Source organism: Delphinapterus leucas, unplaced genomic scaffold (assembly GCF_059928025.1).
Source record: "Delphinapterus leucas isolate spDelLeu-1000000601 "Yukka" unplaced genomic scaffold, BTC_Dleu_Yukka2 spDelLeu_asBTCV2_sq25, whole genome shotgun sequence".
Classification (NCBI taxonomy): domain Eukaryota; kingdom Metazoa; phylum Chordata; class Mammalia; order Artiodactyla; family Monodontidae; genus Delphinapterus; species Delphinapterus leucas.
The window spans coordinates 5,221,652-5,249,601 of record NW_028322234.1 but is presented as its reverse complement, the minus strand read 5'-3'; the positions used below and the strand labels follow the sequence as shown (position 1 = coordinate 5,249,601).

Below are 27,950 nucleotides of genomic sequence, written 5' to 3'. Positions count from 1 at the left end.
AAGCCCTTAGAAAAGTGTCCGTGATTTAGAAAGCACTCTGTTTTACTTCTTAAATATTGAATACTTCTTGAATTCATCTGTTTCTCTCCAACAACACTTCCTAGTTGAGATGGCCAACATCCATGACCTGGACGGCAGCTGAAGACTCTAACTTGATCTCACTAGCTTGCTGTGTGACCTGGAAAAGCCCCTGCCACGCCCCAGTACACCTGCCTCTTCACTATACACAGGGAGATTGGCTCTGGTAAGCCGTTTGGTGTTTTGGAAGCAGCATGGTGTGTGCACTGTATGTCTTTTTCATGGTGAGGGTGGAGGAAAGGAGAAGGGAAAGAGGTGGTCATAAACTGATACTATCAACGACCTGAGCTAAGTCTTCTGGGGAGGGATCAGGTTCACACCACTGTAGGAAGCAATGACTTAATAGCAATTAATGATGCTTATTGTACTATTAATGAGGCACGAGATGAAGATCAAAAAGAATAATTATCAGGTATTAGTGCCATGAATAAGCAGAAATGGCAATTGTGGTTACTCTTGCAATGAAGAGTCACAAATATGTTTTTGTGTTCAGAAATGGGTGAGGAAAGAGACAGGAATGATATTTTTAGGCCAGCACAAGGCCATTTCTCCACAGAGGGACAGAACTGGAGTCCCAATGCTGTCAGCTACCAATGCTGTCAACTGACAGGACATCTTGAACCTCAAGGGGATCTATTGATGAGATACTGAGTCCTTCTGGGATTTTTCCATGTGAAATCAGATCTTCCAAATGCTGATGTCATGAAGCACTCCTGATTGCGGGCAACATATAGAGCTGTTTCTGCCAGGGGGATGTTTAATGGTGTTACACAAAGAGTGTTTTTTCCACACCGGGGAGACCATTTTTAGGTAGGACTTCCTTCCTTCCTCCCTCCTTCCCTCCTTCCCTCCCTTCCTTACTTTCCCCCCCTTTTTTCCTCCCTTCCTTCCTCTTCCCTCCCTCCCTCCCTCCTTCCTTTCTTTTCTCCTCCCTGCTACATTTATTAACTGCCTACTATGTCCCAGGCATAGTGAATATAATGGAGAAAAATTAGATATGATCCATGCTGTCTTGGACCTTACATTTATTGGGTGGAGACAGTCATTAGCAAAACAAAAACACTAATGAATACATAATCAGGAGTTAAAATAAGTATGCTGAAGGAGAGAAGTATGGTTCTCTGAGAACTTAGACTAACTGAGACTACTAAGGGATATGGGAAGACTTCCTTGAGGAAGAGACTTGCTTGAGTGGGGATCTTCCAGACAGAGGTGTGGGATGGAGGTGATCATGAGAAAGAGTGGTTTAGATATGGAATCAATGAGGACAAAAGGCCCTGGGACTGGTGAGGAAGACAAAGGGAGGGTGATGGGGGAGTGGTCCAGGATGTGAATGGAGAGGGAGAAGCAGAAGCCAGCCCTACAGATTTCTGTCCCCAAATGACTCTTTCCTCCAGATGGAATGTAATAGGATCTCACCACCTCAGCCTCCAGTTGCTGTAGGTCGTAGTGTCAGAACTCAGAAAGATAAGTAGCTCCAAGACCACCAAAATCAAACCCAGAGAACTCTCTCCTCAATTTATAAGGCTTTAGGCTAGGCAGGTTTTTTTGGTTTTGTCTTGTTTTTATTGAAGTACAGTTGATTTACAATGTTGTACTTGTTTCAGGTGTACAGCAAAGTGATTCAGATATCTAGGTATCTATATATCTATATCTATCTATCTATATTCCTTTTCAGATTCTTTTCCCTTATAGGTTATTACAAAATATCGAGTATAGTTCCTTGTGCTGTACAGTAGGTCCTTGCTGGTTATCTATTTTATATATAGTAGTGTGTATTTGCTAATCCCAAACTCCGTATTTATCCCTGCCCCCCTTCCCCTTTGGTAACCATAAGTTTGTTTTCTGTATCTGTGGGTCTATTTCTCTTTCGTATGTAAGTTCATTTGTATCTTAGTTTTAGATTCCACATATAAGCGATATCATATAACATTTGTCTTTGTCTGGCTTATTTCACTTAGTATGATAATCTCTAGTTACATCCATGTTGCTGCAAAGGGCATTATTTCATTCTTTTTTATGGCTGAGTAATATTCCATTGTATAAATGTACCACATCTTCTTTATCCATTCATCTGTCGATGGACATTTAGGTTGCTTCCATGTCCTGGCTATTGTAAATAGTGCTGCAATGAATATTGGGTGAGTGTGTATTTTTGAATTATGGTTTTCTCTGGATATATGCCCAGGAGTTGGATTGCAGGATCATATGGTAACTCTATTTTTCATTTTTTAAGGAACCTCCAAACTGTTCTCCATAGTGGCTGTACCAATTTACATTCCCACCAGCACTTTAGGACAGTTCCTTTTTCTCCACTCCCTCTCCAGCACTTATTGTTTGTAGACTTTTTGATAATGGTCATTCTGACTGGTGTGAGGTGATACCTCATTGTGGTTTTGATTTGCATTTCTCTAATGATTAGTGATGTTGAGCCACTCTCCTTTTTATTACCTAACTGATTCATGTTCATGTTTCAGGAGACAACTTTAATGTCAGCTCTTTTAGGGCAACCTTTTATGACCTGCCTTCTCCCCACTGGGTAAGGGCTTCCTAGCTTTATGCATGCATTACACGTTGGTCTTCTCCTTTATAAAACTTTTGATTACTCAGGTCAGAATCTGTCCTGTCTTTTTACGGAGTGCTCACTGTGTGCTAGGAACTGTCTTAAGCACTTTAAATGGATTATCATCCATTTAAATGGCTATCATCCTCATAGCCCTATGAGGTAAAAACTGTTATCATGAACATTTTAAAAATGGAAATAAAATTGACATGCATTATACTCGTTTCACATGTACAACGTAATGATTCAACATTTGTATCCATTGCAAAATCATTACCACATTAAGTCTAGGTACCTCTCATTATGACCATTTTACATTTTGAGGAAACCGAGGCATGAAGAGGTTAAATACGTTAGCCAAGGTTTTCCAGTGAATACTCGGCAACACCAGAGTCTGAATGGATTTCTGACTCTAGTGTTCATGTTCTTTACTAATTCCTGCAGCATAGAAGGACGAGAGATAAAGCTAGAAAATTAAGCAGGGCCTTCCCAGAGCAAGATGGATCTGCTATTTCCAGACCACTCTGACACTCAGAGCTTACCCCAGAAAACAGCCATCATTAGGTCTCATGGTAGTTCTCACCAAACAGGGTTATGATGGTTTGCAGGGAAATGTAAGGATTGAGTCTTAGGTGACTCAGGTGATGAACTGGGGAAGGTGCGAGCAGAAAGCTGATTAGTGGTGCATGGCTATGCTTCTGGAGCAAAGGGACAAATGGGGCCCTGGACTTCTGCTCACACAAGGTGGGAACTGAAAGGAATGATATATTTTTTAAAAAAGAAATTATTTGTTTATTTATTTATTTTTGGCTGTGTCGGGTCTTCGTTGCTTTCTCTAGTTGCAGTGAGTGGGGGCTACTCTTCGTTGCAGTTCGCGGGCTTCTTATTGTGGTGGCTTCTCTTGCTGCAGAGCACGGGCTCTAGGTGCGTGGGCTTCAGTAGTTGTGGCACATGGGCTCAGTACTTGCGGCTCACGGGCTTAGTTGCTCTGCAGCATGTGGGATCTTTCTGGACCAGGGCTTGAACCCACGTTCCCTGCATTGGCAGGCGGTTTCTTAACCGCTGCACCACCAGAGAAGCCCAGGAATGATATTTTTAAAAGTGTGTTATTTAGAAAATATTTGGCTGTCATAACTGGCTTAATAAATAGAAGATCATTGGGAACTCTACTCAATATTCTGTAATAACTTATACGGTAAAAGACTCTGAAAAAGAATGGATATATGTATATGTATTACTGAGTCACTTTGCTGTACACCTGAAACTAACACAACATTGTAAATCAACTATATTCCAATAAAAATTTAAAAAATAAAAATAAAAGATAATAAAAGTTTTACTTCTTGTGTTTTGTATTTATTTACCAAAATTTGTAATATTTATAATGTATTTGTTGTTTTGACCAATTAAGCACAAATAAAAATAGTTGTAATAAAAAAGAAGTAGAAGATCTTTTTCTATTTCATGTGAAAATAGAGATAGATGGCACAAAGCTGGAATGGAAGCTCAGCAATCACCAGGGAGAGAAAATCCCTCAATTTTGTTGCTCTGCTTCCCTCAATATGGAGCTTGTATCTTGTGGCCCAAACTGTTTGCTCCAGCTCCCATCATCACATCCCACATTCCAGTTTGCAGGAAAGAGGAAAGGGGAAGGGCAGGGCATGTTCCTTTCCTTTACAGGAATGAGTGAGATATTTCACATATCACTCTACTCACGTCTCATTGGCCAGAATATAGTTCCATAGCCATACCTAGCCTCTCAGGATTCTCCATGTCCTCTCAGCCCATCCTCAGCTGAGATCTTCCTTCTCAAGGATCTAGTGGTGTCCTGGCTCCTACATGTCAAAACCATAGCCTCATGGTTTGATTCCTCAGACTGACTGCAGCTCTAGAAAATGAATGGAACCATGAAGAGAGTTCTCAGCAGGGAGTCGGGGGAATTCAACTTTAGCCCTAACCTTCTACAAGCTCAATGTGAGACCTGAGACCTGCTTCAAATTGCATCAGGTCTCTGGATCTTATGTCTCCATTTGTAAATGAGGTGATTTAATCCCTTTCCATGCATTCTATTATCTCCTTCTAGGTTCCAGAACATTCCTCACCATCTTCCATAGAATTCCATGGAATCTGGTGGGCTGACTAATGTGGGGATGCTGGTAGGCATGGCTGACCCCTAGCCCAACTGGTTGCCAGGCCCTGCCTAGTGCAGAGGCTGCCAGCTGCTGGTGGGCTGGGTTGGGTCCCGGCACGGCTGGCTGCATGGCCTGGCAAGTTGTGGTCCTGGTGTCAGCCTGCTGGTGAGCGGGGCTGGGGTGGAGAGGGTTCAGTGCTGGTATCCGCTAGTGGGCAGAACCAGGTCCTGTGGTCTCTAGCTGTAGGTCCTGAGGATCCTGTAGTTGGTGTTGGCCCACTGGTGGGAGAGGCAGCATTTCAGGGCTAGTGATGGACCACTGGTGGATGGGGCTCGATCTCGGCTTGGCTAGCTGAGCAGATGTCCTGGAGCTGGTGTCACCCTCGGTGGTCAGGGATGGGTCCCAAGGTGGCTGGCTGCGAGGCCTCAGGGTCCCAGGGCTCATTTCCTTCTTCCTTTATCCTTCCTGTTTACCACGGGTGTGAGGATGACAGCCATCGTGGAATACAAGGTGAAAGCCGTAGCAAGGTAATCATGCAGACCCCTTTCTCATTCCAGGCCTAGACTGCATACTTTAAATTTTACCTTGCTACACTGTTGTGCTGGGTCTCTGTGGTTTAAAAGACAAATCCATAATCTAACTAATACAGAATCTGGCACCAGGAGAAAAGTATTTCCTCGACAGAACCCCAAATTTATGACGTTGGCTTGGTATAGTGGTTCTCAATCAGCAGCAATTCTGCAATTCCGCCCTTCCACCCGGGGTGTTTGGCAAAGTCTGCAAGCATTTTAGGTTGTCTTCAGTTGGAGGGAGATGTTACCGGCATCCAGTGGGTCAAGGACACTGCTAAATATCCCACAATACACAGGACAGGCCCCCAATGCAAAGGATCATTTGGCCCCAAATGTCAACAGTGCCATGATTGAGAAACACTGGCTTAGCAGGAGGTGGTGAGGATGCGTGTATCTACGCTGGAAAGCTAGTCACTCATGTTCTACTGTGATGAGACATTTGGTAGGGCTGTTAATTACAATGTGTGCAGAGCCTGTGGTTCTAGAGGAAATGGTTTTTCAAAAACTGAAAATGTTGAAGTGTGTGGACTACTTCTCGCCGCTGTCAGCAAAGTCGTATAGAAACAAAATGTGGACTCAGAGTGGAGCCAGCCAGTGTGCTGAAGGAGAAAACATCATGCAGAATGAAAGAAACCAGACACAAAAGGTCACATACTGTAGGATTCCTTTTATGTGAAATGTCCAGAATAGGCAAATCCACAGAGGCAGAAGGTAGATTAGTGGTTGCCAGGGGCTGGGGTGAGGGGGGGAATCTGTAGTAATGGCTTAACGGGGATGGGGTTTTATTTTGCGGTGATGAAAATGTGTTTGGAAGTAGATAGTGGTGATGGTTGAAGAACTTTGTGAATGTAGGAGTCAAAGCTCTGCTGAAGGAGAGTTTGATGAGGGAGGGAGGGAGGGACAGAAGGAGAGAGAGAGGGGGTCATCTTGAAAGTTTAAGCATATTAAGTGTGTTTAGATGAAGTCATTGGCTATAGTTATTCCTTACACATGGAACTGACCAGAAATCAATAGACTGAAAGTATACTAATTTTTTGAGAGAATTTTATTATTGAAGAAATTACAAGTGTGTTTTTGGTCAAAAAGCCTATAATTGTTCAAACCCCAAGACATCCTCTGGCTCTAAATCTATACTAGCAGGAAATAACCTTTGAGATGTGCACCCTCCCTCCTCAAGTTTCCATCTCTTATGCCCACTTAAGATGTATTTTGGGAGAATGATGGACAAGGAAGACATCTCTGAGGCAAAGCCAGGAGTCACACAGGACAGTGGGTAAGGAAATTTCTCTAAAACAGAAGAATGAAGTGAGAGAGTGAAACGTTCAACCTATCATCAGCTTTTCCCTTTTCCCTTCATGGCTAAACATGCACATCACATAGCAATGTCAGAAAAACACCTTGCATCCTGAGAAAACCACCCTTGAGTTGCACCTTGTCTTTTCTTAAATCACTCAAAAGTTTTGCTTAGTACTAAACCCACAATAGACGAAATATTGGGACCTGTGTGTTAGGCAGCTTCTGACATTGTTTCCGATGCTCCCCACCGCCTGGTATGCACTCCCTTGTGTAACCTGCTCACCTGGAGTGTGGCTAGACCTAGTGACTCAGTTCTAATAAATAGAATATCTTGAAAGCAATGGGGTGTCGCTTCTGAGATTAGGTTACAAAAGACTGTAATTTTTGTCTTGCTCTCTCTGACTCGTCTCACTTGCCTTCCTTTTCACACTTTGTTGATGGGAGCTGCCAGCTTGCAGAGACCCATGTGTCAGGGAACAAAGAGAGGTTTCCAGCCAATAGCTTGTGAGGACTGAATCCTACCAGAACATTGTGAGTAAGCCTGGAAGCAGAGCATACCCCAGTAGAGCTGTCAGATGAGACCACAGCCGCAATTGACTTTTTTTTTTTTTTCCGCGGTACACGGGCCTCTCACTGTTGTGGCCTCTCCCGTTGCGGAGCACAGGCTCCGGACGCGCAGGCTCAGCGGCCATGGCTCACGGACCCAGCCTCTCCGCAGCATGTGGGATCCTCCTGGACCGGGGCACGAACCCATGTCCCCTGCATCGGCAGGCAGACTCCCAACCACTGTGCCACCAGGGAAGCCCCGCAATTGACATCTTGACCTCAGCCTGGTGAGAGACTTTTGGACAGAAAACTGAGAGATAATAAATGTCGTTGCAAGCCACTGAATCTTTGGGTAGTTTGTCACATAGCAATAGATAATTAATACACTGTATGTTGCTGACTCCTTAAAAGAAAACAATGTATTGCTGTTTTTTTTGCAATGCTGACCCCTACACATAACCACAATAAGGAATGCTATTCCCCCCCCAACAATTAGAATACTGAACAAAATAACCAGACTTTTGTGGGTTTAGCTTTTAAATACATATCAAATATTAATTCTGAGAGCCAGTCCTCTGAAGGGGTGACTTCCTTGCAAGTTAAAAAGAAACAGTTCTCAGCTCTCAAATTTAATCGAGTTTTGCTTTCTACCACTAAAAAATTGAGATATAATTGACATCTAGCATTGTGTACGTTTAAGGGGCACGACATACTGATTTGATACATTTATTTTGCAATGGGATTGCCAAGGTAGTGTCAGCTAACCCCTCTGTCGCACTACACAGTTACAATTTCTTCTAGTGGTGGGAACCAGGAAGATGTATTCTCTTAGGTAGTTTAATGTTTATAATACAGTTTTCTATAATTACTATACTGTGTATCAGATCTCTAAGACTTAACTTATTTACTAGCTGCACATATACGCCATTAAACAACTTCAGTTTTCCTTGAACAAAAGGAGCCTACTTGATTGCCAGAGAAGAAAGTCTTTAATATTCTGCACAGAAGAATTTGTCATTTGCTAATAGCACACGATTGTGTTAACTCTTCTCCCCATTTCATAGTAGGGGTTTTAAATCACCACTGTCCTGTTGAATCCCCACACTGATTATATGATGTGTATGGGGCAGATAAATCACTGTTTGGTTTACTAACCACAAGAACATGAATCACTGCCTTTGGACCTGATGGAGAGAACTGCTCATTGCTCAGAAGTCCTAGAGTCTGAGGTAGAACTATTTATGAAAGGATCTTGGGGTGTTAGCCAAAATGGAAAGAAGGACGAACTGGAATAAACACTCCCAACATGTTACATTTCCTTCCAGGATTTGATCAAGAATTTTTGACTTTGCAAATTCGTAGGAGCAGAGAGTAAAGTGGTGGTTGCCAGGAGCTGGGAAGAGGAAGAAATGGGGGAGCTGTTGGTCAAAGCATACAAGCTTTCAGTTATGCAAGGTGAGTAAGTTCTGCAGATCTAATGAACGGCTTGGTGACTATAGTTAACAATACTGTATTGTGTATTTGAAAGTTGCTAAGAGGGTAGATTTTAAGTGTGCTCACCACACACACACAAAGAAGAACTTAGTAACTATGCCAGGTAATGGATGTGTTAGCTTGATTGCGACGATCATTTCACAAAGTATGTGTATACCAAACATTAAGCTGTACTTGTTAAATGGATACAACATTTTTTTTTTTTTTTTTTTTTTTTTGCAGTACGCGGGCTTCTCACCGTTGTGGCCTCTTCCGTTGCAGAGCGTAGGCTCCGGATGCGCAGGCTCAGTGGCCATGGCTCACGGGCCCAGCCGCTCCGCGGCATGTGGGATCCTCCCGGACCGGGGCACGAACCCGCGTCCCCTGCATCGGCAGGCGGACTCTCAACCACTGCGCCACCAGGGAAGCCCTGGATACAACTTTTATTTGTCAATTAGTCCTCAATAAAGCTCTTAAGAAGAAAGAATTTTTGACTTTGAAGATGACTCTGAGAGGCATTTAGTTTAGTCCAGGGTTTCTCAATCTTAACACAGTTAGCTGTTTTTGGCCAGCATAATTCTATGCCATGGTGGGGGTCTGCCCTTTGCACTGTAGGACACTTAGCAGCACCTCTGGGCTCTATAGATGCCAGGAGCATCCCCTACCTCTTACCTCCTAGTTGGGACAGCCAAAAATGCCTCTAGACATTGCTGAATGTCCCCTGGGGGCCAGAATTGCTCTTAGTTGAGACTCTCTGTTTTTATCCCAAAACAGAGAACTACTGAGAACTTTGTTGAGAACTACTGTTTTAGTCCTGTGTGACTCTCCTCAGTACAATGTCCCTGGCAAATTCCAGTCCGTGCTTGACTGTTTCTGTGTCAGGGAACTCACTACTTCACAAAATTAACCCCTCCCCTCCATGGCTGGACATCTCTGAAAAGCAGCAAGATCTTCCTTAGAGTAGAATAAGAATGACTGTTAAAGGATACAATTTCTCCTTTTGGGGACAATGAAAATGTTTTGGAGCTAGATACAGGTGGTGCTTGTGAATTCAATGAATTACCACCTAATCGTATACTTTAAAATGGATAATTTTAAGTCATATGAATTTCCCCTCAATAATAAAAAAAGTACATGAGTTTTTACTATTAATGGAGACCTCCCTACTATCAGGCACTGGGGTAACTGACATACAGTATCACCTCAGTGAATCCTGACAGCAACCTGGTGAGAGAAGTAATTCTATTATCATGGTTTTACACAAGAGAAAACTGAGGCTCAGAGAGGTTAAACAAGTTGCTTAAGGTAACACAGCTAGGAGAGGTCAAGCCCAGGTCTGCCTCTCTCCCCAGCCGATGCTGTGTTGCTTCCTCTGCCAGTCTCTTATTTTCCAGTAAAACTGGGAAGATAATACAGGAGCTAGCAGAGTCATGGTGAACCAGCTAATTACAAGGAAATCTTTATATTTCTAAAACTGAAAATTAAATAAGGCAACACACATAAAAACACTCTGCAAACTTTAAGTTCATCCACTTGTTCATTGATTCATGTAACAATTATTTACCCAACGTTTGCTATGTGCCTGGTACTGGGGATACGAAGGGGTAAGACAGATAAGACCCCTCCCTGCAACAGATGTTGGTGCCACACCCATATCTCCTTGGCACCATCCCCATACATACTACACTAGCCTTCCCAACTGCTAGCCCCTTCAGCTCCCTGCCTGAAGGCTATCTCTGGCCACTGAAGCTTGCTTGGTCCATACAAAGGCCAGAAGCGCAGCCCTCAATCTATGACTGACTAGAGTGGATGGATAAGTACCCCAGCCTCCTTGCTCCTTGGTTGGAATAACTCTGAGATGCGTGCTCTCCACAGTCTCTGAGAGGTCCCCAGCAGGACTGAGCCTCAGTTGCCCATGATGGTAATTTGTTTAACACCTGTTACTGGCTGCCTTCTTTTTCCTGCACCACTGCCCTGCTCCTATCCTGGGACTTCCTCAAATTGCCTTCCAGATAAATTTCTTACACCTGAATTCTTGTTTTCAGGTCTGCTTCCAAGAGCTCTAAAAATAAGGCAGTACCTCAGGGGCTTGATAGTTACTAGACTATCACACACAAAAGGGACAAGAATGATAAGGAAAAGTGCAGGGCATTATGGAAATGTATATATAGGGGTTTGATCTAGTCTGTGGAACCAGGGAAACGGATAGTACTAGACAGGAAAAGGGGTAGGAAGAGAATTTTCTTTTCTTTTCTTTCCTTTTTTCCCCCTCAATGCAGCTTCAAGTAGCATTCTTAGAAATATCTTTATAACAAGAGTTCTTAAACACTTTTCTACATGCTTTACAGATGGCTGTAGCTTTAATTTACAGATACAACACTGTCTTCAAAGCAGCTTGCAAGTAGCATTCTTAGAACCATCTTTATAACAAGTGTTCTTAAACACTACATGAACGGCAGAATGGGTATAAGTTCCATTCACTGATGTAGCACTGTTCCCAATGCAGCTTGCAAGTAGCAGCCTTAGAGACATCTTTATAACCAATATTCTTAAAACTTGTCTACATGCATGGCAGAATGAGTATAACTTCCATTCACTCATATACCACTGTGAGAGAGAATTTTCTAAGCAGAGGAAGTAACGTGTGTAAATGCTTGGGGGCAAAAGAAAGTCTGAAGCGTGGAAGAAACTGTGGTAGGCTGCATAATGCTCACTTCCCCCACCTCCCCTAAAGATGTTCATGTCTAAATCCCTCAAAGCTGTGAATATGTCACCTTACTTGGTCAAAGGTACCTTGCAGATGTGACTGAGGATCTTGAGATGGGGAGAGTATTCTGCATCACGCAGGTTGGTCCTGTGTAATCACAGGTTTCCTTACAAGAGGCAGGCAAGAGGGTCAGAACCAGAAGAAGATATAATGACCTAAGCAACGAGTTAGTGTCAGGTTTAAAGATGCTGCTGTGCCCTTGAAGATGGAGGAAGAGGTTACAAGTCAAGGAGTGCAGGCAGCCTCTAGAAGCAGGAAAAAGCTAGGAAATGGGTACTCCTTCAGAACCTTCAGAGGAATCATGGCCCTGTGGACACCTTGATTTTGACCCAGTGAAATCCAGTTTGGATTTATGACTTCCAGAACTGTACGATCTAAATTTGCATTGTTGGAATATTACTCAGCCATAAAAAGAAACGAAATTGAGCTATTTGTAATGAGGTGGATAGGCCTAGAGTCTGTCATACAGAGTGAAGTAAGTCAGAAAGAAAAAGACAAATACCGTATGCTAACACATATATACGGAATTTAAGGAAAAAAAATGTCATGAAGAACCTAGGGGTAAGACAGGAATGGAGACGCAGACCTACTGGAGAACGGACTTGAGGTTATGGGGAGGGGGAAGGGTGAGCTGTGACAGGGCGAGAGAGAGTCATGGACATATACACACTAACAAATGTAGTAAGGTAGATAGCTGGTGGGAAGCAGCCGCATGGGGCAGGGATATTGGCTCGGTGCTTTGTGACAGCCTGGAGGGGTGGGATAGGGAACGTGGGAGGCAGGGAGACGCAAGAGGGAAGACATATGGGAACATATGTGTATGTATAACTGATTCACTTTGTTATAAAGCGGAAACTAGCACACCATTGTAAAGCAATTATACCCCAATAAAGATATTAAAAAAATAAAATAAATTTGCATCGTTTTAAGCCACTAAGTTTGTAGTAGTTTGTTACAGCAGCAATAGGAAGCTCACACAGAAATAAAACTGACTGAAGTGCCAGGTGTCAGAATACGGTGGGGGAGTTGCATGAGATTGGGGAGGAGCAGGTGGTGAGGTCAGATTGATATGGTCTGAATGTTTGTGCCTCCCCCCAACCTCATATGTTGAAATCCTAGCCCCCCAAAATGATAGAATTAGGAGGTGGAGCCTCTGGGAGGTGATTAGATCATGAGGGTGGAGGCTTCATGAACGGGATTAATGTCCTTATAAAAGAGACCCCAGGGAGCTCCCTGGCCCCTTCCACCATGTGAGGACACAGTGAGAAGGTGCCTGCTATGAGCCAGGAAGAGGGTTCTCACCAGAATGCGACCATGCCGCCGCCTTGATTTTGTACTTCCCAGCCTTCAGAACCGTGAGCAATAGCTGTCTGTTGTTTATAAGCCATGGCTGAGATGTGTTTGTGTATTATGGGGAAACACGGCAACAGGAGGTCCAGTTAGGAGGTTGTAGGACCATCCAGGCAAGAGCTGATGGTGCCTTAAACTGGAAGGTGAAGGGGATACGTGGGGCAGGGGATGGAGGAAAACAGATGGATTCAAAATTATTAGGAATAAAATCAACAGGGTGTTTGATAGCAAAAAATACCCCCTAGTTCTCAGCATAGTGGCTGGCTTCAGTTAATGTTACTGAACGATGTTGATTGAGTGACTAAATGAATGACAGGGATGCACCCCGTGTCCAAGGGAGAAGTTGCAGGACCCAATTATGGTTTTCATGGGCCTGAGGAAATTTCACCTTCATGGACCCCTTCTTCTGTAAAAAAGGATAAAAAATTATTTTTTAAAAAAAATTTATTTATTTTAAAATATTTATTTACTTATTTATTTAGGCTTTGTTGGGTCCTAGTTGTGGCATGCAGGATCTTTCATTGCATCACGCGGGCTCTTCATTGCAGTTCGCTGGCTTCCCTCTAGTTGTGGTGCGCGGGCTGCAGAGTGCACGGGCTCTGTAGTTGTGGTGCATGGCTCCAGAGTGCATGGGCTCTGTAGTTGTGGCATGCGGGCTCTCTAGTTGTGGTGCATGGGTTCAGTAGTTGCCGTGTGCGGGCTTAGCTCTCCCACAGAATGTGGGATCTTAATTCTCCCAGCAGGGATTGAACCAGCGTCCCTTGCATTGCAAGACAGATTCTTAACCACTGGACCAGCAGGAAAGTCCCTAAAAAATCATTTAAAAACTGCATTTGTATAACTTATATGAGGTCACTAGAGTAGTCAAAATCATAGGGACAGAAAGTAGAGTGGTGGTTGCCAGGGGCTGGGGGAAGGTGAGGATAGGGGATTATTGTTTAATGGGGGTAGAGTTTCAGTTCCGCAAGATGAAAAGAGGAATGAATGGCTGGTGATGGTTGTATAACAGTGTGAATGTCCTTAATGTCACTGAACCAGACACTTAAAAATGGTTATGATGGTAAATTTATGGTATGTGTATTTTACCACGATTAAAACAAATCCGGCATTGGTATAAAGATAAATATAATCCAGGCTGAAGTTATAATTTTAATAATTTAAATATATATAATATTTTATATAATCATATCATATGACATACTATATTGTACATAGTGTAAATATATTATATATTATATACTTATTTTTATATAGTTATATGTTTCTTCTGACTTTAAAAGAAAAAAAGAAAACATTTTCGTGGGCCCCTCCAGTGTCTGCTGTGGCCAATGCAGAAGTCGGCCCTGGGAAATTGGCAGCAGGGAGGGAATGCATTTCAAACATGGTGTGCATCAGGCTCATTAGAAATGCAAATTCCTAGACCTTGTCCCCTGAGATTCAGATTCTGTAGGTCTGGAGTGCGGCCCAGGAATCTGTATCATTGAAGGGCACTGTAGGTGTTCTCATGCAAATGACACCTGGATCATTCTTTGGGGGCAGTGCAGTATCCCCATGTGGGGACATCCGCACACCTTTAAAAGTCCAGACTTAACCCCTCACTTGCTGGGTGGCATTTTAAGTCTTGCCACTGCTCTATTTCTTCATCTCTAACATGGGGATGATGACATTCACCTTTTAGTGTCACTGAGAGGCTCCCTGGGTGCCCGCAGCTCGACTTAGTGGAAGCAGCCAAAATCTCATCTCTGAGGCAACTGAGGGGATTGTGCAAATGCCGTTGGGGAATATTGGGTGAGCCGAGGTGACAAACCGGGTCTGTGTCAGCTAGGATGAGGGTGGCAGGTGGCAACCCAGAGGGTAAGGCATTGCATGCAAGGTTTGCATCCCCATGCAAGGTTTGCATCCCCATGTAAGGTTTCTGGGGAAGATGGATGGACAAAGATGCAGACAAAGGGGACAGTCCCCAGGCCCAGGAAGGACCTGGAAGGGGCTCAAAAGTCAGAAGGGTGGCGATGACTCTGTACCCCAGGAGGATGGATGCACTGTGCCAATGGGCTCCCTTTCTCTTTTGTTTTGACCATTAGAGAACAGTGGCCAAGAGAGGAAGAGGGGATAGGGGCATTTATTCCCCCGGCATCCACATGGCATTTCCTTCCTTCTTGCACTTAGGAACACCAGACAGTACTTTTCTCCTTCTGACCACCTTGCCCCTTCATACTTACGAGTGGCAAATGTGGCTCCTCACAATAAGTAACACCTTGGGTACTGTGTTATCCCTTGAGGTTTCCCTACCTCCTGCCTACACCTCTGCAAATACAGTCCATTCTCATTATTCATGGAGGTTACGTTCTATAAAGTTGCCCAAATACTGAACCATCACTCCCAGAAGAAACACAAAAAGTAGATTCTTGTGAGCCTCTGGGCCCATATTTATCAACTGATCAACACATAACCTTGTCTTAGGTGTGTTTCTGCTTAAAGATGACTTATTTAATTAGATATTGTTCAATAAAAACATTATACGTTAATGTGAATCATTGATATTGAACTCAAGGGCAACAGCGCTATAACTTATGCCTGAAGCGAACCTGTGTAACACACGCATTTTCTCTGTAAGGCACGTGCCAGCCTTCTTGTACTTGGGAACACGAGTCAGCACTTTGGCATGATGATTAGGACTGTTTAAAACAGTGAAATCACGAGCGAAAAGCCCAAAAATACAAAAAAAGTGCCAAAAAGTAGACTCGGAAAGGACGCTTGTTTAGGGATGAGATCTGAAACAGGAAGGCAGAGCCTTGTCTTGCTGTAACTTCTGGGATTGTGTGGTCCGGAAGCAAAAGTCTTCTACTGCCCTGTGCATGCTCTCAAATGATTGGAGAAGTGCCACGGTATGGGGGGTTTCGAATAAACGTTAGTGAATTAAGTGAATTCACAAATACAGAATCTCTGAGTCATGGGGATCAGCTGTTGTTTCTTTGTTAAAATTCCTTCAAATTGTGTGGGCTGTCTGCTTCCTGTTGGCATCCTGATGGGTACAGGGAGGAAGTGCCTGAAGAACATTCCCAGGGAAATTAGAATCCCAGGGAAATTTGAACCCTAGGGAACCCTTGATGGTCCCCAGGCTGTGGAGTCCCTCTTGAGATAAGGGAGCTGGCTGTGATGCCCAAAGACTCTGAGTCAGATACTGCTGGTTTGAACCCCCAGCCCTCCTCCTCAGCTCTGTGACCCTGGGCACGCAGCTCTCCCTTTTTTCTGTGTATTTTCCTGTCAAACGAGCATAATTTGCTCCATCTACACTCGGTTGTTATGGTGAGCCCATCGATGCTTATAATTTGGAGTAAGAGAGAGTGAGCATGGGGTTTCCCTGGTGGTGCAGTGGTTGAGAGTCCGCCTGCCGATGCAGGGGACACGGGTTCGTGCCCCGGTCCGGGAGGATCCCACATGCCGTGGAGCGGCTGGGCCCGTGAGCCATGGCCGCTGAGCCTGCGCGTCCGGAGCCTGTGCTCCGCAACGGGAGAGGGCACGACAGTGAGAGGCCCGTGTACCGCAAAAAAAAAAAAAAAAAAAAAAGAGAGCGAGCATGGATTCAGACCCAGGTTTAAATCCTGCTTTGTCCCTTGCTGGCTCTATGACCCGGGGCAAATGATTTCACCTTCCTGAACTTCATTTCCTTCTCTGTAAAATGATGACTGGGCTCGGTTGTGACCATGTGACTTTGCCGAAAAGATAATATTCGTGAGGGTGATTTTTTTAGCATATGCATGGCCAGTCTCATGAGAGAGGAATCATGTGTGATTTGGTCCTTGCTGTATCCCCAGCACCTAACACGGTCTCTGGCATGAAGCAGTTGCTTGGGAAATCTTTGTGGTTTGAATGAACACCCCTTATTCTATGTACGCTACACCCCGGAATCTTTCTATGAGAGCAGACGATGGTCACAGCTCGGTATGAAGGGTTCTGTGATGGGAGGGCGTCCAAGAGAACAGAGAGGAGGAATTGAACGATGCCTGAACGGGTGGGTGCAGTCAGGTGGGCTTCCTGTAGGAGACCACACTAGAGCTGCATCCAACAGGAAGATATTGGCTGCACTTGATCAACTTGTGAGCTCCCTGAGAGCAGGGACCATGTAAGCCTTGCTCACTGCTGCACTCTCAGCGCCTGGTTCAGAACCTGGCGCTTTATAGGGGCTTAATAAAGGATGCTGTGGATTTTGAAGTATCCCCTCCCCCAGGTAAATGGAGAAAAGGGCAATGGGAAGCAGGGAGGGCTCAATTCCACCTCTGCACTGGCGTTGCTTGGGGTCTGGGAATATAAACAACCTCCACTAGAGAGAGCTCCAGGGGAAGCTTCATCCCTGTGTGTGTGTGTGTGTGTGTGTGTGTGTGTGTGTGTGTTTTGTCAATAAAGGCAGAATCCGAGGTCTGCTTAGAGAGCAGGCTGTAGAGTTAGGTATTAAAATTCCATCTCTTCTACTTACTAGCTGCATGGCCTTGGGCATCTGCTTAACCTCACTGTGCTTCACCTTCCTTAACTGTAAAATGGGAATAACAATTCACCTGCAGTTGAAGACATTTTATATGCAGCCACCATTCTATAGGTCTTAAATGTATGAACTCCTCTATCCTTATGACAAGGCTCCGAGGTGAATGCTGTAATTCTACATTTTACAGGTTGGAGACACTGAGGCCAGAGAGGAACAGTGACTTGCCTAAGGCCACACAATCTGAAATCGGGGAGCCAGGATTTGAGCCCTAGAAATATGGTGGCCAAATCCATTCTATTAACTTGCAGGATACACGACCTATAAAGTGTTATAGGGTAAGTGACCAGTAGGTGTCTAATAAGTGGTAATTATTAGGTTATTTTAAATTATAATTCTGCTAGAGGGAGCTCGGAGAGAGGATGGGTCAGGAGAGAGGGAGGGCCGCTGGGCTGTGGCCGACTGGGGCTACGGTGCGCCTGTCACTTGCGAGCGACGCTGGACTCTGCGCGTGGTGGCGTGCGTGGGTCCCAGTCGTTGACCAGGCGCTGTGCCTGCTCATAGCACACGTGGGGGTGCCGCTGGCGGAGGCGCAAGCGCACCACGTTGTAGTCCACGTCCTGCCCGATCTTCTTGCAGTTGAGGCTCCAGGTGACGTTCTTGCGCATGGAGAGCAGCTCTTTCAGGTTCTCTTCCACATGCGAGATGCGGCGCTGCAGTTTGTCAGTGCCCTGGAGACGGGGAGGGGCTGTGTTGAGAAACAGGCGAGCCCCCGCGAGGCGCTATCTGGGATGCCAGGGCACACCTGGGCCAGGTGTGCGTGTGAAAGGACAACAGCTGAAGAGGGGAGGGGCCTCAGATGGGGGGGGAGCACATCTGAGTCAGGTGTGCGTGTGAAAAGGGCCTCGCCTGGGAAGGAGCACAGCTAGGAGGGGCGAGCCTCGAATGGGGTTGGGAGTTACACACCTGGGCCAGAATATACTTGGAAAAGAACCTGTGACAGGGCGGGTATGAAGGAGGGGATGCACCTGCAGTTGCGGGGAGGAGCGGACCTTGGATAGAGGTGGAGCAGAGGTTGAGGGAACTTATTTGAGACAGGTGTGGGTATTGAAGAGCATCCTTCTGGTCGAGGAGTTGAAGGACTCACAGACCTGAGTGAGGGGGTCTTACCTGGGCTAAGTGTGCTTGAGAAACGAGTCTTACCAGGGCAGGGCTGCGCCTGGAGAGGGAGGGCAGGCGCGGAAGGGGGATGGACAGGGGCTTACCTGGGCGAGGCGCGTGGCCTCCGGGAGTTGGGTGCCCACGTGTCTCTGATACATGCGAACCAGAGGTCTGTCCAGTTTCTCTCGAGTCTCCAGGTGACTTTTTGACAGAGGACCCTGGCGGAGTGTGGTGTGTAGAGGCGTGAGGCCCAGCCTACCCAACGCCCCTGGCCGCATCCCCGCAGACCCTTTTCCCAAACCATACCTTGACGAGGCCGCGGGTGACGCACATCTCCTGGTTGAATTTCGTGCACCGGTGGATAGTTGCCCTCATTAGTCCTAAGGTCATGTTCAGTCTATCCTGGGTGGGTGGGAGCACAGGGAGAATCACATCGGCCTCCTGTCCCCTCTCCTCCTGCGTCCCCCTTCTCCCTCCTCAGTGCTATAGCATCCTAGCCTCCAGCCGCCAACTCAGAGCGGCGCCGGCGGGGCCCACCTTCAGCTCCAAGGTCTCGCGCATTTTCTGCGTTAGCGAGGCGAACACGTGGTCGCTTATCTGCTGTTGCTGCTCTCGGATGTCCTCCTCGTTCTTTGCCATATCTAGCAAAGTGTCCTTGGACTCCATTAACAGTCGCTTGGCTTCGTACAGCGCCATGGCGCACTCTGACGGAGTGGGGAGGAGGGATGCGTGTGGGGTGTCAGGGTCTCCTTTTCCCAACCCTGGCTTTCTGCGTCCCCCTCTCTATTCTCAGGTGGTGGTGGGCCCTGGGCAAGGGGGCTTTACTGATGGACTGGGAGAAAGTCCAGGGGAGGGGCCCATAGCAGGGTTAGTATGAGTAGCATCAGGGAGTGACTGAACGAGTCGGAGTGTGGGAAGCAGTAGTGCGCAGGGGAAAGAGCTAATCAAGAACGTGCGCTCTGCTGGAGACTGGCACCCCTCTCTCTTGGTCGAGGGGGGCAGTTACCCGGGGAAGGTGGCAGCCGAGAAGTGGGAGAGAGGTGAGTACCAAGGAAACCCACTATAGTGGACTCCTTTCTGTGGAGTTTTACCTGGGGTATAGGTGCCCACAGGATCTGGAGGCGGGGTTTTCAGGCCCTGAGTGCGCGGGGTGGGAACTCGGGAGAGGTTCACCCAAGAGTGGCGGCCGGCCTGCTCCAGAATCTTGTCCAGCGGCTGGTTCATTAGCTCCACAGCTTGGAGCCTCTCCTTACAGCAGAAGACCAGAGTGTCGCGGCAGGAGGCCAGGGTCTGGGAGTGAGGAAGGAGAGAGAGGCAGAGGTCAATTGTAAGCTGGGAGATTGGGGGAAGTGACTCGTGATCTCTCAGCTAGTGGCTGCAAAGTGTTTTGCCTCCAAACTGACTTTCTCCAGTTCTTGTTGCAGCCGGAGAGGAGCAACCCATTTTCAAGCAGAAGCTCAGACGTACAATACTCTCAGCCTCTATCCGGAAGCCTCCAGTGGTCCCCGGGTGGGGAGTAAGGAACAGTAGGGGCCGCTGGCAGCTTTCCTGTTCCCAGTATTAGTTGCTTGGGTTCTGTGCCTGGCTCTGCTCTGGGAACCCGAGAAAGCCCCTCCCCCGTCAATGTCCCCACCTGTGAAGTGGAGAGGTATTTAGCTGTACCTACACTTTGGTCTTCTTGTGCCATCCCTTCTCCTCAACTGCGTTCAGGGCTTATCCCACCCCCATCCCTAGTCTCCAGGTCTCCCTTCCTCTTTTCTACTCAGTATGAAGCACCCTCAGCTGTCTTCAGAGTTCCTCTTCCCAGGCTCTACTGCATCTGGACCCCCATCCCTACCCAAATCCTACTGCCACTATTATAAAATATATTGCATTCCTTAGATATCTGTGATTATTTGAAAGTCATATTAAAACAGAAGACTTCATATATATATCCATATAAACACCACATTCATCAAAATATAGAATATTCCTATCACCTCAGAAATTTCCTTGATGCCCTCTACCTCTTTCCCACTAAGCTGCCTAGCAGATTAGCGAAGGGCTCAGTAAACTACAGACTTTGGACTGGCCATCCGGTTTTGTAAATAAAACTTCATTGGAACATGGCCGTGCTCATTCATGTACATATTGTTTCTGGCTGTTTCTGTGCTCCACTGGCCAAATGAAGTACAGATCTTTCTCGAGTTACGACAGGGTTACATCCCAGTAAACCCACTGTAAGTTGAAAATAGTATGTTGAAATGCATTTAATACACTTAACTTACCAAACATCATAGCTTAGCCTAGCCGACCGTAAACGTACTCAGAACACTTACGTTAGTCTACAGTTGGGCAAAATCATCTAACACAAGGCCTATTTTATAACAAAGTGTTGAATATTTCATGTTATTTATTGAATACTGTACTGAAAGTGAAAAAGGAATGGTTGTATGGGCACAGAATGGCTATAAGTGTGTCCACCGAATAGTTCATGTAATTTATCGAATAATGTACTGAAAGTGAAAAACAGAATGGTTGTCTGGGTACAGAATGGCTATAAGGGTGTCAGTTATTTACCCAGGGGTTGACTGGGAGCTGTGGCTCACTGCTGCTGCCCGGCATCATGAGAGAGGATTGTACTGCATGTTGCTAGCCGGGGAAAAGATAAAAATTCAAAATTTGAATTACAGTTTCTACTGAATGTGTATCACTTTTGCACCACCATAAGTTGAATCATTGTAAGTTGAGGACCATCTGTAACTGTGACAGAGACTGTATTGCACACAAAGCTTAAACAATTTACTACCTGACTCTTTAAGAAAAAGCTTTTGAAATTTAGAACTTCATATAAATGGAATCATACAGTGCGTATTTTTTTTTTTTTTTTTTTTGCGGTACACGGGCCTCTCACTGTTGTGGCCCCTCCCTTTGCGGAGCCCAGGCTCCGGACGCGCAGGCTCAGCGGCCATGGCTCACGGGCCCAGCCGCTCCGCGGCATGTGGGATCCTCCCGGACCGGGGCACGAACCCGTGCGCCCTGCATCGGCAGGCAGACTCCCAACCACTGCGCCACCAGGGAAGCCCTACAGTGTGTACTTTTAATGTCCAGCTTCTTTTGCTGAATATCATATCATTGAGATTCATCCATTTAGGTAAAAAAATGGATTTTAAAAGTCTTTCATTCATTAATGAATTCAAATATTCATTAAGCCCTTCCTGTATGCTGGGCAGTGTGCCAGGTGGCAGGGATACAGTGGGGAAAAATGATCCGGTTCCTGACCAAAGGAAGTGAGAGGGTCAGCATGTGCAGATAAGATTGGATAGTGAGTGAATCAGAGAAATGGGGATTATCTGAAAGGGTGCATGGGATCAAAAGAGGTTTTTTTTTATTGTGGTAAAATAGACATAGAAATTTGCCAAGGAAAGCATTTTAAGTGTACAGTTCAGTGGCATTAAGTATACTCACAATGGGCAACCATCACCACTGTCCATTTTCAGAACTTTTCACCATCCCAGATAGATCTGTATCCATTAAAGGATAACCCCCATTTGTTCACTGGTGAGAATGATCCAATAAAGAAAGAAATATTGATGATGCGGGAGAAGGGGAGACGGTAGGTGTGGCAGGTAGATAGAATTATAGGACTGGCACAGGAAAAATGAGAGAAGTTTTCTTCAGTGGTTTCCATGCATTGGGGTCATTCACTGAGAGTGAAGAAAGAGCAGGGAGTTGGAGAGATCTGAAGGAAGAGAAGGTATGAAATAACTTGCACAGTGGGACAGCAAGCCTTCTAGAGACACATGGTGAGATCTCTGGGAAAGCTCTGAGTGTCAGTTTGAGATCTGAGTTCATGATTTTAAGTTGAAACACGTCTATTTGGTGTGAGCATTTTTCTCCTGGGTTTGTATCTGTCTGTCTTTTCCCAACTCCCAATTTCCCTTTCTCTCTTGCAAGCCCTTCCCTAAGGGGGCCACAGGGTCTTCTCCCTTGTCTATTTCAGACTTCCCTGAAGGATTTTTCAGGATCGCCAGCTGTAAAGGAACATGACAGCGGCCTGGAGGTGCCGTAGGTTGAGTGCAATTAAGGTTCAGCACCACGGACAGTAGGTGCACCAGCTCCTAAATCCTTTCCCCCAACTCCACTCTCCCAACCCTGGCCGCTCCCTTCTTTGAATGCCCCTATAATATGAACTCCTTGAGGGCAAGGCCAGTTCTGTACTGTTCACAACTTTGTCCCCAGTGCCAAGCACGGTGGTTGGGCCACCAGGGTACTGGATTAATATCTGTCAAATGGAAGAGTCAAAAGTACACACAGGCTCCATGAAACATAAGTACTCTCCCATCTCCATTAGTGATCTCATAAGGAAATCCTTGTTGCAAGAGTGAAGGATTCAGTGAGAGACCATCTCTGGCTGGAGCTGACAGAGACAAGCACATAGTACAGTGTAAAGAGCTCAAGACGTCTGAGTTAAATCATGAGGAAGTTCTCCCGCTTCTGGGTACATATCCAAAGGAAATCAGGACCTCGAAGAGAAACAGCTCCCATGTACATTTCAGCATGATTTACAACAGTCAAGACATAGAAACAATCTAAATGTCTGTTGACAGATGAATGGATAAAGAAAATGTGATATAATATAATATAATATATAATACAGTAATATAATAATAGCAGTAATTTCCAGTAATAACAATATTACTATATTATATTAATAGTATTACTATACTAATAATATATAGCAGTAATAACAATATATTAATAATCAATAAATTATGTAGATATCAATATGGTATAGTATATAATAATATATAATGAAATATTATTCAGTCTTAAGAAAGAAGGAAATCTTGCCATTTGTGACATCATGGATGAGCCTGGAGGATATTATGCTACGTGAAATAAGCCAGACGCAGAAAGGTCTCGCTTATATGTGGAATCTAAAATAGTCACATTCAGAGAGGGAGAAAGTAGAATGGTGGTTGGCAGGGGCTGAGGGGAGAGAGAAATGGGGAGATGTTGGTTCAGTTGTACAGAGTTTCAGTGATGCAAGGTGATTAAGCTCTGGGGATCTAAGGTAACTATAGTTAGCAATACTGTCTTTTATAATCGAAATTTGCTAAGTGCTCTCACCACACACACGAGGTGATTATGGTGATTATTTCACAGTGTACGCATATATCAAATCCTCAATGTGTACGCTTAAATATATACACAATTTAAATTTGTTAATTGTATCTTGCTGAAGCCGGAAAAAAAAAAAAGACACCTGAGCTGAAACCACAGCCCTACCACAGGCTAGCTCCATGCCTTGGGTGAGACCATGTCTTTCTGAGCCTCAGTTTCCCCCATCTCTAAAGAGGGGATCATAGTTCTATTTCACAGGAGGATTTTAAAGACTTAGTGACTGCACAGGGCTTGGCACAGAAGGGGATGTTCATTGCTATTTTGAGGCCCAACTCCATCTCTCAGAGCTCCAGTCTTTCCCTTTCATAAAGTGGAAATACAGTGAATGCCAGGTCAGGGTGGGGCGGGTGTGTGGGTTGAGGGATTTGCTGTTGCTACAGTCCCCAAGGTTAGAGCAGTTTGCCCATTAGGTGGCCAAGGGTCCCCCTCCAGCTCCCTTAAAGTGGCCCCAGGTATTCCCAACCTTGAGCAGGGCCTCTGATTTTTCCATATCTTTCTCCATCTTCCTCTTCATGCTCTTTAGTTCCTCTTTCTCCCAGGTAAGCATACTGTCAGCTTTGTCAGGGATCTGGAAAACAAGGAGAGAATCTTTCACACCTTTGGGAGAGGGCTGGAGGGAGAGTTCTCCTTCCAGAGTAGTAGAGGGTTTGCCAACCTCATAAACTCTGGCTTTGGGGAATGGAGTTGGGGGCACTCTCGCCTTTTGGGGATCTCACTCTCTGAGAAGGCTTTACCTTTTGGGGGGCTCTCACTTGGGGTAGGTCTTACCCTCTAGAGAGCGGGGCTGGGGGCTTCTCCCTTTTTATAGGTAGGAGCCCAGTGAGCTGGGATGGAAGTGACTTAACCTGGGGAAAGGTTATCACCACTTTCTGGGGCTGAGGGTCCTCCTTCCTTGGTGATGGTCTTATCTTCTCTCCCTGGCTAGAAGTGGAGGAGTCTCATCATAGGGATGATGAGGGTTTGCCTTCTTGAGGTCTTACTATCTGGATCTGGGGGCTGGGACTAGGAATCCCACCCTGTGGGTGGGGTCTCATCTCTCCCCAGGGAGGCTGGAATATTCTCCCCTTTTGGGGTGGGGGTATGGGGTTTCACTTTAGGGGGAGGATTTCACCAGGGCTGGGACTAGGGGTCTTACCCTTTTCCCCTGGCTAGGGGCTTAAGTCTCAGGTGCAGGGGCTGGGAGTCCAAGGGTCTCAATCTTTATGCAAAATCTGCTCCTTTCTGCCTGGGTGAGGCCCCGGGAGGGGTTCTCACTCGCTGAGGCTGGTGGGGGACTTTGGTTAGGGTTTTAAAAATAAGCATTTTGAGGAGAGTTTCATCTGGGTTGGGACCAGGACATCACCCACTCTGCTCATCTGGGGGGCTTCGTGTGTGTTTTCGGTGGGATTGGGGCACTGAGGGTCTCATGTCTGTGGGAGGGTCTCACGCCTGTGGGAGGGTCTCACCCTCTGCGCCTAGGGACTGGGTGAGTGATTTCATGTCTGGGCTGGGGGTTGTAGATTTTACTCTTTGGGAAGGATTTCATCTAGTCTGACTCAAGGGTCCCACCTCTCCCTGGCTGGGAGACTGGGATAGATTCCCCCTCTGGGGCAAGGGGCCTGAGAATCTCATCTCTTTGGGAGGATCTCCGCCTCTGGCGCTGGAAACAAAGGCACCTCATCTTGGGGGAATTTTCTTGTGCTCTCACTCAGTGGAGCTGGGATGGGTTGGAGAGTTCTCTCTATAGGGTGGGTTTTGCCCAGGCTGAGCCTCTGGGAGCGGAGGCCTCAGTCTTTGCGACTGGGCTGGGGGGAATGGTGGTCCCACCTTCTCAGACTTGGGCCGGTAGCCCCGCAGCTTGACGCTCTGCTGGTTAATAAGCAGGGCCTTGCGCACTTCGCTGAGCCTGTGGTCGGTAGCCTCCCGCTGGCGCTGCAGCAACCGCAGCTGCCCATTGATCTGGTGCTGGGCGCGGCTGAGGCGGGCGGCAGTGAGGCGCGCCCCACGAGCGTGCGCGTGCACCACCTCGGCCGTCTGCAGGGCCCGCGCGTCGCGGTGCATGGGCAGCGGCAGGCGCGCATGCCAGGCAGGCGGCTTCATCTTGCCCTTCCACAACGTAACGCCCTCACCCGGCGGTGGCTTCTCCATGGTGCTGCCACCTTTGAGCATCTCCACGCGGAAGCGCCAGGGCAGGATGTAGGCGGCCCGGCAGAGGTGGCGCGCCATGTGTGGGTCCCGCACGCTGTCCTTGGGTTGCCACATGGTCACCGCCTCTTGCCCACAGCGGTCGGTCAGCTGGTGCGCCTTCTGTGTCAAGGCCTTGGTCGCCTCGCGCCATGCTGGAGGCCCAACACGCGTGTCCTGGCTGTGCTCAACCGGGGGTATCAACACGGGCATGGTCCCTGATTGGTGTCCTCGCCTGGCCCGAGGTCCTCTCCAGGAGAGGCAGGGACCCCCAACGACACGCAACTCCTTCCTGGCCTGAAGAGTGAGTGAAGCAGAGCACCCATCACTATGACGACCGTGGCAACAGCGCAGGCAGAGTTCCAAAAGTGGGGGAGGGGAAAGGCTACAGGGAAGGGTTGGATGGACTCTGCTTTGGAGCCAGGCAGAGGTGGCTTGGAATCCTGGCTCTTTGAGAAAACCGACCTCATCTAGCCAGCCCCTCACTGTTGCTCCTTACCCTCCAGGAACACGGGCCTTCTTCCAGCTCTGAGGACATGCTAAGGTCTTTCCCACTTCAAAGCTTTAGATTTCCTGTTCCTTCTGTGTAGTGTACTCCTTTTCACCTCCTTCCCATGGCTGGCTCTTTTCCAGTCTTCAGGACCCAGCTTAAATATTACCATCTTTTGCGGAGCACAGGCTCCGGACGCGCAGGCTCAGCGGCCACGGCTCACGGGCGCAGCTGCTCCGCGGCATGTGGGATCTTCCCAGACCGGGGCGCGAACCCGTGTCCCCTTCATCGGCAGGCGGACTCTCAACCACTGCGCCACCAGGGAAGCCCCAAATATTACCATCTTAAAGGAGTCTTTCCTTAGTGCAATATCTAAGCTCTACTCTCTCCCATCACTCAGGATTCTTAGTGCAAGCCACAGCAAAGGAAAAGATGGTTTCCCGATCAGAATCACAGCCAAAAAATACAAAGACACGTGGTGGCTCTTGAGGACACCATGGCAACCACTGCAGAAATCTCAGCTGCTGGTTGGCTGTCCCTGGGAATGGCACTGTTACTGCGACCAGCAACTGAGTCAGTTCTCTATAGTACCTGCTTTTTGCCTCCTTAGTTCCCAGGGTCCAAGGTGGCTGCATCTAATTGCCTGAGCCTGTGTCACATGATCATGCCTGAGCTACAAGGGAAGCTAGGAAAGTGACTCGTGTCTGAACTTCCTGTTTCTATGGCGGAAGGAGGACTTTGTTTTCCACCCACCAAGACTTACATGATGTATAATTCCTCCAACATAGGAAGCCTCTCAGAGTCTGGGGAAGAAAAAGAGACAGTTGCCCTCAATCTCTCCCCCATAATTCTCCATCACATCACCTCGTTTGTTTCCTTCTAGCAGTGGCATCTTTATCTGGGCCATTCATAGGCATCTCAAAGTCGACAGGTCCAAAACCACACCTTTGATTAATCTCCCTGATCTTTTTCCTCTGCTAGTGTTCTTTGACTTGATAGTTAGCCCACCATCCACCCCAGCTGCTCATGTTAAAATCTTAGGAAGATTCCTTAATTTTTTTGTGTCCACATCCAATCCATCAGCAGGTTTTGCCTGTCCTAGCTTCAAAACTTATCTCCGATATGATCTTTTTTTTTCTCCGTTGCTACCAGCGGCATTCTCATTCTCATTCACACCATCATTTCTCACTCACCTGGTCTCCCTGTCTACCCCCTCCTCCCTTGCCTCCCCAAATTCATTCTCCACACTACAGTCAGCCCTATGTTTTAAACTAGAGCACATCACTTTCTCGCTTAAAAACCCTTCAAGTGATTCTCATAATACTTAGAATAAAATCTGAGATCTTTACTCAAAAGTGTCACTTCCCCGAACTAACTCATCTTCTATCTTCCACCCCCAGGTCCACTCCACACTGTGCTCCAGTCTCTCTGGCCATTTTTGTGTTCCTCTAACATGTCATGCCAGTTCCTACCTCAGGGCCTTTGTACTTGCAGGTACCCTTTTGGCTGAATCTCTTTCTCTCAAGATTTTTGCCTGGCTGGCTTCTTGGTGTCCTTCAGGAAGGTCTCACCTCTAAGCCAGGTCTTCCTTGACTACTCAAAAGCAGCTCCCTTAGTCTTACAGTCTCTTTGCATAGCGTCTTCATAACACTCACTATTACCTGAAAATGTCTTATCCATTTATTTGCTTACTGAAAAATTTTTTTGTCTCCCCCA

At 46.5% G+C, this 27,950-nt stretch overlaps 1 protein-coding gene across 1 annotated transcript; it reads right to left on the bottom strand.

The window, feature by feature from the left end:
* Nucleotides 1-17,736: 17,736 nt before the first annotated feature.
* TEKTL1 (tektin like 1) lies at nucleotides 17,737-26,647 on the bottom strand. Its single transcript, XM_022558670.2, has 7 exons — nucleotides 25,388-26,647; nucleotides 24,045-24,149; nucleotides 19,507-19,705; nucleotides 18,953-19,119; nucleotides 18,722-18,817; nucleotides 18,520-18,633; nucleotides 17,737-17,985 (listed from the first exon to the last, which is right to left on the bottom strand). Exons 1-7 carry the CDS (start codon nucleotides 25,955-25,957, stop codon nucleotides 17,737-17,739), a joined length of 1,500 nt encoding a protein of 499 aa, XP_022414378.1. The 5' UTR covers nucleotides 25,958-26,647.
* Between the last annotated feature and the right edge of the window lie 1,303 nt (nucleotides 26,648-27,950).